We start from the raw sequence: 14098 nt of genomic DNA, 5'->3' as shown, positions 1-14098 counted from the left end.
CTTTCTTTTTTTTTTTTTGTAGAGACAGAGTCTCACTGTACCGCCCTCGGTAGAGTGCCGTGGCATCACACGGCTCACAGCAACCTCTAACTCTTGGGCTTACGCGATTCTCCTGCCTCAGCCTCTCGAGCACCTGGGACTACAGGCACCCGCCACAACGCCCAGCTATTTTTTTGTTGCAGTTTGGCTGGGGCTGGGTTTGAACCCTCCACCCTCAGCATATGGGGCTGGCGCCCCACTCACTGAGCCACCGGCGCCTCCCTAAAAGTCATTTTCTTTCTTGAAGGGCACAAGAGTCTTAGGGAACAATTAAGAATTCTCATTCTGTCCCACTATAGCAGAGCTTCTCACCCTACTTTCTGCCTCTGTATCTTATATGCAAACATATAATCATTACTATTAGTAACATCTCTCATTATAGAAAATAATTTGCAGCTAGGTAGATTTAGAGTAGGGTGTATATAATTCTTCCTCAAGAATATAACTCAAGGGACTGCTCCTTCACTACACCAATTTAAAAAAAGAAATTTGTGATCAGAATTATATCTTCTTATATAATCTAAGTTTAGATCAATGAAGTTGGAATTTCTACACTTTTTTTTTTAGAGACAGAGTCTCACTTTATCGCCCTCAGTAGAGTGCCATGGTGTAACAACTCACAGCAACCTCCAACTCCTGGGCTTACGCGATTCTCTTGCCTCAGCCTCCCAAGTAGCTGGGACTATGGGTACCCACCACAACACCTGACTATTTTTTGTTGCAATTTGGTCAGGACTAGGTTTGAACCCACCACCGTTAGTATATGGGGCCAGAGTCCTACCCACTGAGCCACAGGCGCTGCCCGAATTTCTATACTTTACATTTTATCTTGTAAATTATTACTAATTCATTAATTACTGAATGCCCAATTTATATACTTTGAGTGCCAGGTACTTTGTTAGTAGGCAAACTAAATAAGAATTTTAAGGTGCAAAAGATAATAGCAAAACTCAATGGCATCTGAAAAAAAAGTATTTTTTAGCTTTCACAGAAGTATGAAATATGATTTATGATATTGAAAACTACAAGAAATATGATTTGCATGGAGAAATATAAAAGACTTTATAATGCTAGTAGTTATAACTTTGAAAATTAAGATTTTTAATGACTATAAAGCTAAAGTTTAGTTTTATAAATATTGCCAAAAATTACCTTATAAACAGTTAAAGAAAATAAAGCTAAACCATTAAGATGTTTGATACCAAACATCATATATTTTATAGTTTTAAGGGTGAGAGAAGGAAACTCCCAAATCATAGAGCAATGGAGATATTCTTTTCTTTATTTTTATTTTTTTTTAATGGAGATATTCTTTACCCTATACAAGAAAGTGAAACAAGGCCAGACTTAGAACTCAAACTAGAGAAACAAGCAATCATTTAGTAAATTAAAATGAGTAATTTAAAAATTGCTTTCTAGCTTGAAAAGTTATTCCTAATACAATATAAAATACCGGGCTGCACCTGTGGCTCAGAGGGTAGGGCGCCAGCCCCATGTACTGAGGGTGGTGGGTTCGAACCTGGCCCCATCCAAACTGCAACAAAAAATAGCTGGGTGTTGTGACAGGCACCTGTATCCCAGCTTCTCGGAAGGCTGAGGCAAGAGAATCACCTAAGCTCAGGAATTGGAGGTTGCTGTGAACTGTAACACTATGGCACTCTACTGAGGGCGATAAAGTGAGACTCTATCAAAAAAAAAAAAAAAAGAAAAGTATAAAATATCTAGCTGGACATGGTGGCGAATGTCTGTAGTCCCAGCTACTAGGGAGCCTGAGGCAAGAGGATTGCTCAGGCCCAAGTGACTGAGGTTGCTGTGAGCTATGATGCCATGGTATTCTACCCAGCGACAGAAAGTAAGATTCTGTCTCAAAACAAACAAAAACAAAAACCAAACAGGGTCGGCGCAGTGGCTCATGCCTATAATCCTACCACTCTGGGAGGCCAGGGCAGGTGGATTGCCTGAGCTCACAGGTTCGAGACCAGCTGGAACAAGAGTGAGACTCAGTCTCTGAAAACAGCTGAGTGTCCTGACAGGCACCTACAGTCCCAGCTATGTGGGAGGCTGAGGCAAGAGGATCACTTGAGCCCAAGAGTTTGTGGTTGCTGTGAGCTATGATGACACCATAGCATTCTATCCAGGGTGACAGAAAAAAACTCTATCTCAAAAATAAAATGAAATAAAAATAAAATAAAAATTATGCTCAGCACCTATAGCTCAGTAATTAGGGCACCAACCACATGCACTGGGGCTGGTGAATTTGAATCCAGCCCAGGCCTGCTAAACAACAACAACAAAATAGCTGGGCGTTGTGGTGGGCACCTGTAGTCTCAGCTACTTGGGAGGCTGAGGCAAGAGAACTGCCTAAGCCCAAGGGTTTGAGGTTGCTGTAAGCTGTGATGCCACGACACTCTACTGAGGGTGACATAGTGAGACTCTGTCTCGAAATAAATAAATAAATAAAATAAAAATTAAAAAATTATATAATAAATTGGAAGACACCATTAAAACACATTTTATAAGGCTGGCTGTGGTGGTTCATGCCTGTAATCCCAGAGTGTAAACACTCTGGGAGGATGAGCCGGTGGATTGCTTGTCAGGCGTTAGAGACTGGCCTGAGCAAGAGTGAGTTCCTGTCTCTACTAAAAATAAAAAAACTAGCCAGATATGGTGGCACATGCCTGTAGTCTCAGCTACTCTGCAGACTGAGGCAAGAAGGTCACATGAAACAGGATTTTGAAGTTGCTGAATCTACGATGACACCACAGTACTCTACTCATGGTGACAGAGTGAGACTGTCTCAAAAATAAAAAACAAAACAGACTCAACAAACCCCAAAACAGTTCATATATTAACCTCATAGTTTTACATTTACAGTTTTATATTACCTTTCCTATTTCAATTTTTACTCTGGTCCTGGTCCCCTTTTTTTTCCTTTTTGTTTAGCAGGCCTGGGCTGGGTTTGAACCCACCAGCCCCAGAGAGAATGTGGTCGGCCCCCTAACCACTGAGCTATGGGCACCCAGCCCTCTGGCCCTGGTCTTTATAAATAGTTTTATTTCATCTCATTATAAGAACAAACCAAGATACTATGTAAGTAATAAACAAATAAATCAACAACTAAGTATTTTAGGTGAAGTACTTGACTTTCCATATAAGGCTTATAGGTTTAGTTAAAACTGCCTTCTCTATTAAAATCTGTAAGGATCTACGCTAGTAATAAAATTTAGTACGAAACCTATTTTGTACAATACATAAAAGATCAATGCCAACGAGTTCTTTTAGAGCATAAAACAAACCAGGCTTGGTATTTTTGATAATTTTATTGATTTGTATCTAAAAAGGAGTGTTACTTACATGTCCTGCATATTGTCCAAATTTCTTCCTTAGCCCAACAGCCAGGCCAGTAAGACATTTTGCTGCCAAAGCCACCAGCATGACATTGGTGTCCTTTCCAACAACCTAAATAACAAAATAGTCACAGTCCTGAAGAAAGGTATTAAAATTTTTTTCTCAAAAGAATTCTGAAAGCTATTTTGCTAATGGTGACCAATTTTGTTTCCTACAAAAGAAGAAACCTTCTTTCTTTCTTTCTTTTTTTTTTGCAGTTTTTGGTGGATTTGAACCCTCCACCTCCAGTATATGGAGCTGGTGCCCTACTCCTTGAGCCATAGGCACTGCCCAACCTTCTTTCATAATATTGCATTTGGGAGCTTCTCTCATTATGTTTAGTCTCTTATCTTAAAGTTCTACAAAAAAATATATAAAACCACACTTAAAATTGCTCACTACCCAGTACTGGTAGTCTATGTTCTCAGCATCATTTATCTCTGCAGGAGGCGACCCTGATAGTGACAGAGAAGCTAGAGGTCTGCTGACTTTGCTTTGGGACAGAGAAGTCTAAAAGAAAGTGTATTTCTGAAAGACATCACAGGGCAGCAGCTCTAACATTTTTACCCAAGGAGGATCAGTAGAAATAGTTATACCTTCTAGAATTCCACGAGAAACCTAAATTGTGAATGCCACTATTCCCATTCCTCTGAGGGAGTTTCTGGCATTAAAGCTGCCATTTTAATCTTCTAATGATCATGATCATCGAGCTTGTATTTAGAGTTACTTAGTAGATTTTCCTCTAGCAGTCTTTATACTACCACCCTTGTAAGCTATACAGCAGTCTTTATACTACCACCCTTGTCCCCCACAAAGCTCAGCACTTATCTAAACTTATGGGTAGTTCAATCTGTGACAATTCACAATGACTTGGGTGGTGCCTGTGGCTCAGTGGGTAGGGCGCTGGCCCCATATGCCAACGGTGGTGGGGTCAAACCTGGCCCTGGCCAAACTGCAACAAAAAATAGCCGGGCGTTGTGGTGGGCACCTATAGTCCCAGCTACTTGGGAGGCTGAGGCAAGAGAATCACCTATAGTCCAGGAGTTGGAGGTTGCTGTGAGCTGTGACGCCACAGCACTCTATGGCGGGCAATAAAGTGAGACTCTGTCTCTATAAAAAAAAAAAAAAATTCACAATGACTTGATTGGTCTCCTTCCAGGTGAGATTTTACCGTGGTATACTTCCTAAGTCAGTTAGTGTGAAAAAGCTGCTTTACTTATAAGTGCCCCCAAATTCTTGGTTTTCACTCTTTTCCTAGAAGAAGTAATGCCTCCATTCTACTTTGAATTTTATCTAATCCCTAAAATACGGTATTCCATAAGAAGAATGCTTTATATTAGATTTCTAGCATTATATAACCTCTAATACATACCATGCAAGGAAGTTCTAGTTGGTACCTACACATATACACTTCTTAAATGCAGAGGAATAGGGATTAAGAAACTAACATTTATTTTATTTTATTATTTATTTATTTATTTATTTTGAGACAGAGTCTCAAGCTGTCACCCTGGGCAGAGTGCTGTGGTATCCTAGCTCACAGCAACCTCCAACTGGGACTCAAGTGATCCTCTTGCCTAAGTTTTTTTCTAGTTTTAGTAGAGACCGGGTCTCGCTTTTGCTCAGACTGGTCTTGAACTCCTGAGCTCAAGCAATCCACCCGCCTCGGCCTCCCAGAATGCTGGCATTACAGGCATAAGCCACCACACCTGGCCCTAACATTTATTTTAAAAACTTAGCGCTGGCTGCAGTGGCTCATGCCTGTAATTCTTGCACACTAGAAGGCCAAGGTAGAGGACTACTTGAGCTCAGAAGTTCAACAGCAGCCTGGACAAGAGTGAAACCCCATCTATACAATAAACAAAAAAATTAGCCAGGTGTGGTGGGCAGGCCCCTGTGGTCCCAGCTACCTGGGAGGATGAGGCAGGAGGATCATTTGAGCCCAGGAGAATGAGGGTGCAATGAGCTATTACGATGTCACATACTCTAGCCAGGGCAACAGAGGGAGCCCCTGTCTCAAAAACAAAACCTAATTAGGCATAATTTTGTATTATTATTTTTTTTTTTTGAGACAGAATTTCACTCTGTTGCCCCAGGCTAGAGTGGCATGGTATTACCCTAGCTCATAACGACCTTAAACTCTTGGGCTCAGGGGTGGTGCCTGTGGCTCAGTGGATAGGGCACTGGCCCCATCTACCAAGGGTGGCAGGTTCAAACCCCGCCCCAGCCAAACTGCAACAATAACGACAACAAAAATAGCTGGGCATTGTGGCAGGTGCCTGTAGTTACAGCTACTTGGGAGGCTGAGGCAAAAGAATCGCCTAAGCCCAGGAGTCGGAGGTTGCTGTGGGCTGTGTGATGCCACGGCACTCTACTGAGGGCGATAAAGTAAGACTCTGTCTCTACAAAAAAAAAAACAAAAAAAACAACAACTCTTGGGCTCAAGTGATCCTACTGCCTCAGCCTACCAAGCAGCTGGATTGCAGGCATCTACCATGACCCGCAGCTAATTTTTTTTGTTTTTTAGTAGAGACGGGGTCTTGCACTTATACAGGCTAGTCTCAAACTCCTACGCTCAAGGGATCATCCTACCCGGCTTCCCAGAGTCCTAGGACTAGAAGGGTGAGTCACTGCGCCCAACTCTTATAAACCTTTTAAATTTAATTTTCAACCAAAGCCTATGAAGCAGATACTATTATCTCACTTTGTAGATGTCAAAAATTAAGTAATAAATTAACATGCTCAAGGTTACATAGCTAGCAAATGGTAGTGCTATGATTCAAACCCAGGTCTATTTTTTTTTTTTTGCAGTTTTTGGCTGGGGCTGGGTTTGAACCCACCACCTCCGGCGTATGGGGCTGGCACCCTACTCCTTTGAGGCATAGGTGCCGCCCATAAACCTAGGTCTATTTGAGTCCAAAACTTTTGATCCCTTTACTAAAAGCATGTCCTCCCTATAAACTCATGGAAAACAAGTCTATCTTTCTTAAGAAAAAATGGGATCAAGATCTTAATAAGCACTATGTTAAATCTCTAATTACTATAAGTATATACAGAAAAAAATTTCCACTCAATTATGTATTAAACGCATTATTTGCATTTGTAAACGTTCTGATTATGTTTCCTTAGCAAAAACATATTAGGTTTGATTTTATACTAGCATCTAAATAAATATATATACTAGAAATGGTCATTAAAAACATGGCCAAGAAATTCTAGTTCAATGAATCTGGGGTGAGATATAGACATCAATCTTTTCATATAGCTCAAAGAGTGATTTTTGTCAGCTGGTACAGTGGCTCACACCGGTAATCCCAGCACTCTAGGAGGTTGAAGCAGGTGGACTGCTTGAGCTCAGGAGTTTGAGATCAGCCTTAGCAAGAGCAAGACCTAATCTCTACTAAAAATAGAAAATATAGCCGGGCATTGTTGCTGGCACCTACGGTTGTAGCTACTTGGGAGGCCGAGGCAAGAGGATTGCTCAAGCCCAAAAGACTGAGATTGCTGTGAGCTATGATGCCATCGCACTCTACCCAGGGCAACAGAGTGAGACTGTCTCAAAAAAATAAAAAAGATTGATTTTATTACACATACCCAATTTGAAACTATTATTCCATCTTTTTGTTAGGAGAATACTTCTCTCTATCCACTTTTAGAGGTAGTAACCAGTGGGAGCTAGGCTCTGGACACTCATGATCTTAACATATAGTATTGAAGAAGATACTATGTATCTATTATATTTCAAGATTGTAAAGGATTAAATGTATTTATAGGTGAGTGATGAACCAGGTACCCTAATATGGTATCTGCTTGTCACACTCATTGTCATATATCCACAAATAATTATTTTTAACTGAGAAATGAGAGTGAGAAAGAGAAAAGCGTTTATATTTTATTTATCTATTTATTTATTTTTAATTTATTTTTAGAGACAGGGTCTCATTTTATTGCCCTCGGTGGAGTACTGTAGTGTCACAGCTCACAACAACCTCCAACTCCTGGGCTTAGGCGATTCTCTTGCCTCAGCCTCCTGAGTAGTTGGGACTACAGGCACCAATGCCCGGCTATTTTTTTGTTGCAGTTTGCCCGGGGCCGGGTTCGAATCTGCCACCCTCGGTATATGGGGCCAGCACTATACCCACTGAGCCACAGGCGCCGCCCCATTTATTTATTTTTTTGAGACAGAATCTCACTATGTCACTTTCAGTAGAGTGCCGTTACATCACAGCTCACAGCAACCTCCAACTCTTGGGCTTAAGCAATTCTCTTGCCTCACCCTCCCAAGTAGCTGGAACTATAGGCACCTGCCACAACGCCCGGCTATTTTTTGTTGCAGTTGTCATTGTTGTATTTAGCTGGCCAGGGCCGGGCTTGAACCTGTCAGACTTGGTGTATGTGGCCGGCACTGTAACCACTATGCTATGGGTGCCGAGCTGGGAAAAGAGTTTATTTTTAAGAAAAATAGTCTATGTGGTGGAACTTCATTCCGGAGATAAGAAAAACTCAGTGGCTTATGTTATTTTAGTGACTTCTGTTTTAGACCATAATCCCATTTTAATCTAAACACTAGGAAATCTTGTACGACTAAAAGTGCTGACAGGCCAGGCACAGCAGCTCACGCCTGTAATCCTAGCATTCTCGGAGGCTGAGGTGGGTGGACTGCTTGAGCTCACAAGTTTGAGAATAGCCTGAGCAAATAGCGATGTCCTGTCTTTACTAAAAATAGAAAAACTGAGGCTTGCACCCAAGAGTTGGAGGTTGCTGTGAGCTATAACATCACATCACTCTACCCTGGGCAACAGCTTGAGACTCTGTCTCAAAAATAAGAAATAAAAAATAATAAAATAAAAGTGCTGACAGGCTGCAGTGGCTTACTCCTGTAACCCTAGGACTCCGGGAAGATAGCTTGAGCGCATGAGTTTGAGGCTGCATGGAGCTATGATCACACCACTGCACTCCAACTTGGGTGACAGAGTGAGACTCTGTGTATTAAAAAAAAAAAGGGTCAACAAGATATGAAGTTGGTGTATATAAAAAACAAAATGTCACATTTCAGGTTAATTTTTACAACTGAAGTTTACTTTTCATTATTTTAAATATTTTAGCCACAAAAGTTTCTTTTTACTTGTTTGTGGCCTTTTGATTTATTTGCCCTAACCTTGCCACATGCAAAGGGCTACTCTGGATTTCTCAGACATCTACTGTCTACCCAATTATAAAATCCATGATCTTCTCTCGGTATATAATACACAATTCATGGACTGTCTTTATTTGAAGAGCTAAGAAAATATATATAGAAAACATAATATTAATGATAAGGAAAAATAAAAGACTACCTGACACATCAAGAATTCAGTGACAAAATAATAAGATTCCTGATGAAATTAATGCTGGAACAATTGACAAAGAATCTGAAGCTCTTTGCCAGCCACTGGAATCTCACTTCCCCTGTCTTAATGCCCTCTACCCTTCTCTTCCCATTCTTTTTTCCCAGGCTCCAGGTTAGTAAAATCCTTTTTACTCAGGGCAATTCCCTTTTTATTTGTATTACAGGAATCCTCTGTGGCTCAAGGTAGAAAGAAGACTGACGAGTCAAAAAAATTCTTTTTTTTTTTTTTTTAATTTATTTATTGTGAACCAAATTCTGACAAATTATATCCCTGCCTCAAAGTCCCACTGGAGGAAAGAATAGGAAGGCTAACTATTAAAAAATACAGGTCTTCATTATTCATAAACCCATATTTGTGAATTTACCTACTTGTTAAAGCTTATTTATAACCCCAAAATCATTATTCATGGTACTTGCTTGGTCATTTGCAGACAAAAGCACAAAGCTGTGAAAATTTTGAGTTGTCTGATGTGCACATTCCCAGCTGAGAGGGAACAAAGTAACATTCTGCCTTCTTGTTTCAACTCTCATACTGTAAGTAAGTATCCTTTTCATGGTCTACTTAGAACTATGTTTTTTGCATTTTTGTTGGTGCTTTCCTCCTTTAAACAGCTCCTAAGTGTAGCACTGAAATGCTGTCTAGTGCAAAAAGTCTGTTAGAAAAGCTTCATTCAGGCATGAGTTACAGTGCTGTTGAACATAAGTTCAGTGTTGATTAATCAACAATATATATGTAAGACACTGACGAGAAGATATTGGTAAATAGAGTAAGGTTATGTTATCAATCAGTTGATGAAAATATTGTGACCACAGAGAACTCAAACATATTAACAAGAAAAGAACACGTGACCCCATCTCAGGATGGGCAAGGGACTTGAACAGAAACTTCTCTAAAGAAGACAGACGCAAAATCTACAAACACATGAAAAAAAGCTCATCATCCTTAATCATCAGAGAAATGCAAATCAAAACTACTCTGAGATGTCACCTAACCCCAGTAAGAGTAGCCCACATAACAAAATCCCAAAACCAGAAATGTTGGCGTGGATGTGGAGGAAAGGGCACACTTCTACACTGCTGGTGAGAATGCCCACTAATATGTTCCTTCTGGAAGGATGTTTGGAGAATACTTAGAGACCTAAAAATAGACCTGCCATTTGATCCTATAATTCCTTTACTAGGTTTATACCCAGAAGACCAAAAGTCACAATATAACAAAGACATCTGTACCAGAATGTTTATTGCAGCCCAATTCATAATTGCTAAGTCATGGAAAAAGCCCAAGTGCCCATGGACCCACGAATGGACTAGCAAATTGTGGTACATGTATACCATGGAATACTATGCAGCCTTAAAGAAAGATGGAGACTTTACCTCTTTCATGTTTACATGGATGGAGCTGGAACATATTCTGCTTAGCAAAGTATCTCAGGAATGGAAGAAAAAGTATCCAATGTACTCAGCCCTACTATGAAGCTAAATTATAGCTTTCACATGAAGACTATAACCCAACTATAGCACAAGACTATGGGGAAAGGGCCAAGGAAGGGGAAGGGAGGGGGGATGTTTTGGTGGAGGGAGGGCAATGGGTGGGGCCACATCTATGGTGCATCTTAGAATGGGTACAGGCGAGTGCACTAATGTACACAATGCTATGATTTAAGAATAAAAAAAAAGAAAAAAAAAGAATTATATAAAAAGATTGGATTCCTAAAGAGTTACATTTCAGAAGGCAAAATATTTACTTATGAGGAAAATATAATTCCCTGATGTTTCTAGAGATACTGATGTTTCACAGTATGATTTTTCAAGATGGAAAATGTATGGGATGGGAAAAAATTCACTTGTAGACATTTCAAAAACTTCCCTCCAAATCATAATGAAGATCTAGATTTAGAGCATTCATTATAGCTGAAAAAAGAAAAAGAAAATATTGTGACCAGAGGGTCACAGGACCTTGACCCTGTATTTTCCCTAGAAGAAATGGTTCAGTATTCATTTAATGCTCTTGGCAACTTTATAGAACATAACTACCACAAATAATCATAATCATGGCAGTGCCTGTAGCTCACTGGGTAGGGTACCAATCACATACATTGAGGCTCATGGGTTTGAATCCAGCCCAGGCCATCTAAAACAACTGCAAAAAACAAACAAATACGCACACACAAATAATCATAATCATTCTACATGTGCATATAATTAAAGATTAACTTCCTCCTTTCACCATCCTAATCCTCTGTAATTTCAGACTAAGGAAGCAAACAAAACAAACTTTTCAGTCTTGCTGTATTCATGAAGACGCCTTCAGAGTTTGTTCTTAAGCTCTAAATTGTATCTATAGTGTTTGAGATTTTATAAAAAAGTCATTAATTAAAAAAACTCACCAGCAGCATTCAACTTGGTTGGATCTAAATAATACCAAAGACTCCTAAACTAAAAATATTTATTTTTAGTGCCTGCCCACTTTTTACTTACATATCCATACCCTTTGCTTTATATGTTAATAAAATTCAGTGTGGCATTATTTTCTATTTGTCTTCAAATTTAATATTTTTCTAATTAAATACAGCTAATTTAAATAGCTTATCCTACAGAATTATTAAACTGGAACATGTGGTTCTAAATTAGCAAGACCCTGTTTTTCTTGAGGTTTACAGAAGCTATCAGATAGCATACTTAAAGTCAAGGTGATAAATACTGAAACCCAAACTAACCTAAGACAATAATTTTAAACAATCCTTTAAAAATGTGTATCTGTAATTCAAATACCATCAATAGTATTCATTAAATTAGGCCAAGCACAGTGGCTCCTGCTTGTAATCTCAGCACTTTGGTAGGCCAAGGCGGATGGATCTCCTGAGCTTATGAGTTCAAGACCAGCCTGAGCCCAAACAAGACCCTGTCTCTAAAAATAGCTGGGCATTGTGGCAGGTGCCTGTAGTCCCAACTACTTAGGAGGCTGAAGCAAGAGAAATCACTTTAGCCCAAGAGTTTGAGGTTGCTGTGATGCCATGGCACTCTACCAAGGATAAAAAAAAAAAAAGTATTAATTAAATGGTAATATATTTGTAATACAAAAGATGACTGATGAAAAATTCAACATCCTAGTCTGCTGCAACAATATCAATGCTGAAGGTCTTTGTATTTACCTTTTTTAATGCTTTTACTAAATCTGCATAATCACCAGCTTCCAGTTTGGGATTTTTCACCAGTACTTCTATAGCCTCCAGGGCCTCTTTTCTCTCTTGCCATTTTTTTGCCTCCTGTAAGACACAATATGAGTGATTTGTAGAACAGAATATAAAAGAGCAAAATAAAAGTCTATTAGTTGCACTCTACTAATTCAAAGACATACAATTTTTGCTTGCTTTTAGAAATTTTCTAAAGTTCATTAAAAAACAAGGTTATAAAACTATGCAGCCAGAATATTTTTAATATAAAATTTTGTTCACATATGTATTTGTATAAGATTTTATAATCCTAAAGTAATATAATAAGTAAACAGAATAACAGAACTTTCTGTTCTCATGGGTAAATAAGTGTTAAACAGAAAACACTGATAGAAAGCATTTCTGGACCATGTCACATTAGCATAATAGCAGAAGAGGAATTTCTACAAGGACAATATTAAAAAGCCCAAAATAAAATAATCATGTAACAAACAACCCAAATTGTTCTAATCTTCGAGGTTAGAAGAGTATAATGCTAATCCCTTTGTTTTATGGCCATAAAGTAGACTATTTCTCACTAGAGATCAAACAATCGTTCAACAATTTGAACAACCACTACCCTATTTCCCTGAAAATAAGATATCCTCCGAAAATAAGACCTACTTACAGGAAAGATAAGGCATCCCCTGAAAATAAGACCTAGTGCATCTTTGGGAGCACACCTTAAAATAAGACACTGTCTTATTTTCGGGGAAACAGGGTATTTGAAAAAACTAGAGATAAAAAGAAGATGAAAAACTCACTATCCTGGAGATTATAGTTCAATTTATCAGATATTTATTTGTTAATCAGACGTTAATAGGATACTCAAGTTGCTGATAGCAGTGCTAAGAAGATCTTCAATGAATAACTATCAAGTGACCACTATGAAAAGATAAGTACAAGATGCTTTGGTAATGAAGCAAGAAGACTCAACCTAGTTTAGTCAGTAAAAATCTCTCCTAAAAAGTGATGCTTAAAGTAAGAGCTAGAGGATGAAGAGGTAGTACTAGATGAATGGCAAGAGAAGAATGTTATAGGCAGAAAGAACAGCATATGAAAAAAAAAAAAAAAACAGCATATGTTAAAGCCTTTGTTTTTTGTTTTTTTTTTTTGCAGTTTTTGGCCGGGGCTGGGTTTGAACCCACCATCTCTGGCATATGGGCCCAGCACTCTACCCCTTTGAGCCACAGGCGCCATCCTAAAGCCTTAGTTTTAAAGAAAACAATCTTTGGCTTGGCGCCCATTCTCAGTGGTTAGGGCACTGGCCACATACACCAAGGCTGGCGGGTTCGAACCTGGCTTGGGCCTGCTAAACAACAATGACAACTGTAACAAAAAAATAGCTGAGCGTTGTGGTGGGTGCCTGCAGTCCCAGCTACCTGGGAGGCTGAGGCAAGAGAATTGCTTAAGCCCAAGAGTTTGAGGTTGCTGTGAGCTGTGATGCCATAGCACTCTACTGAGGGCGATATAATACAACTCTATCTCAAAAAAAAAAAAAAAAGAAAGAAAGGAAACAACCATGGCACATTTGTTACTGAGAGAAGTCCAGTATGACTAGAACATGGAGAGTGAAAGCAATTAAAGATGTGGCTAGAAGGTAAGTAGCAGCCTCAAAGGTGCCATAGATGGCCTTGATGGTCACAGAATGATTTCTGACATCATCTTAAGATCTACGGAAGGGTTTAATTAAGCTTTAATGGGAAAATCAGCATTTTCAAAAAATGACATCTCTAATTGCATTGTGAAGAATGATGGAAACAAGGCAACATCAGAGACAGGGAGTTTCATAAGAAAACTACTACGGCATGTAAGGCAAGGAACAATGTTTCTCAACCAGAGACAATTGAGAGGTCAAGGACTGAAAATGAGGGGTTATTCCAAGACATGAGAAAGGAAGTGGAGTTCAGGTTCTGTGTGGGCAATGTGGCCTTTATTCACTTGGGTGCGAGTGGTCTGAGTTTGAAAAAGTTAGCAAGTAGGTTAAGGTGGGGTGGCAATATAAGAGTTGGGGAGGAGGAAGGTAGGGATTGGTACACTCATTCCTTCCTGGGGAGGACGTTCTTTCCTG

At 39.4% G+C, this 14098-nt stretch overlaps 1 protein-coding gene across 5 annotated transcripts in view; it reads right to left on the bottom strand.

The window, feature by feature from the left end:
• Positions 1–14098, bottom strand: part of CKAP5 (cytoskeleton associated protein 5) — a 141703-nt gene that overhangs the window by 72941 nt on the left and 54664 nt on the right. For all 5 annotated transcript variants that reach the window (XM_053560495.1, XM_053560496.1, XM_053560497.1 and 2 more), the window contains exons 8-9: positions 11968–12081; positions 3394–3498 (exon numbers count right to left, since the gene is read on the bottom strand). In XM_053560495.1, coding sequence (XP_053416470.1) covers positions 3394–3498; positions 11968–12081 — 219 coding nt within the window. The remainder of the gene's footprint in view (positions 1–3393; positions 3499–11967; positions 12082–14098) is intronic.

This window comes from Nycticebus coucang, chromosome 14, assembly GCF_027406575.1.
Source record: "Nycticebus coucang isolate mNycCou1 chromosome 14, mNycCou1.pri, whole genome shotgun sequence".
Lineage (NCBI taxonomy): Eukaryota > Metazoa > Chordata > Mammalia > Primates > Lorisidae > Nycticebus > Nycticebus coucang.
Note: the sequence above shows the minus strand (reverse complement) of the source record. Positions and strands in the feature narration are given on the sequence as shown.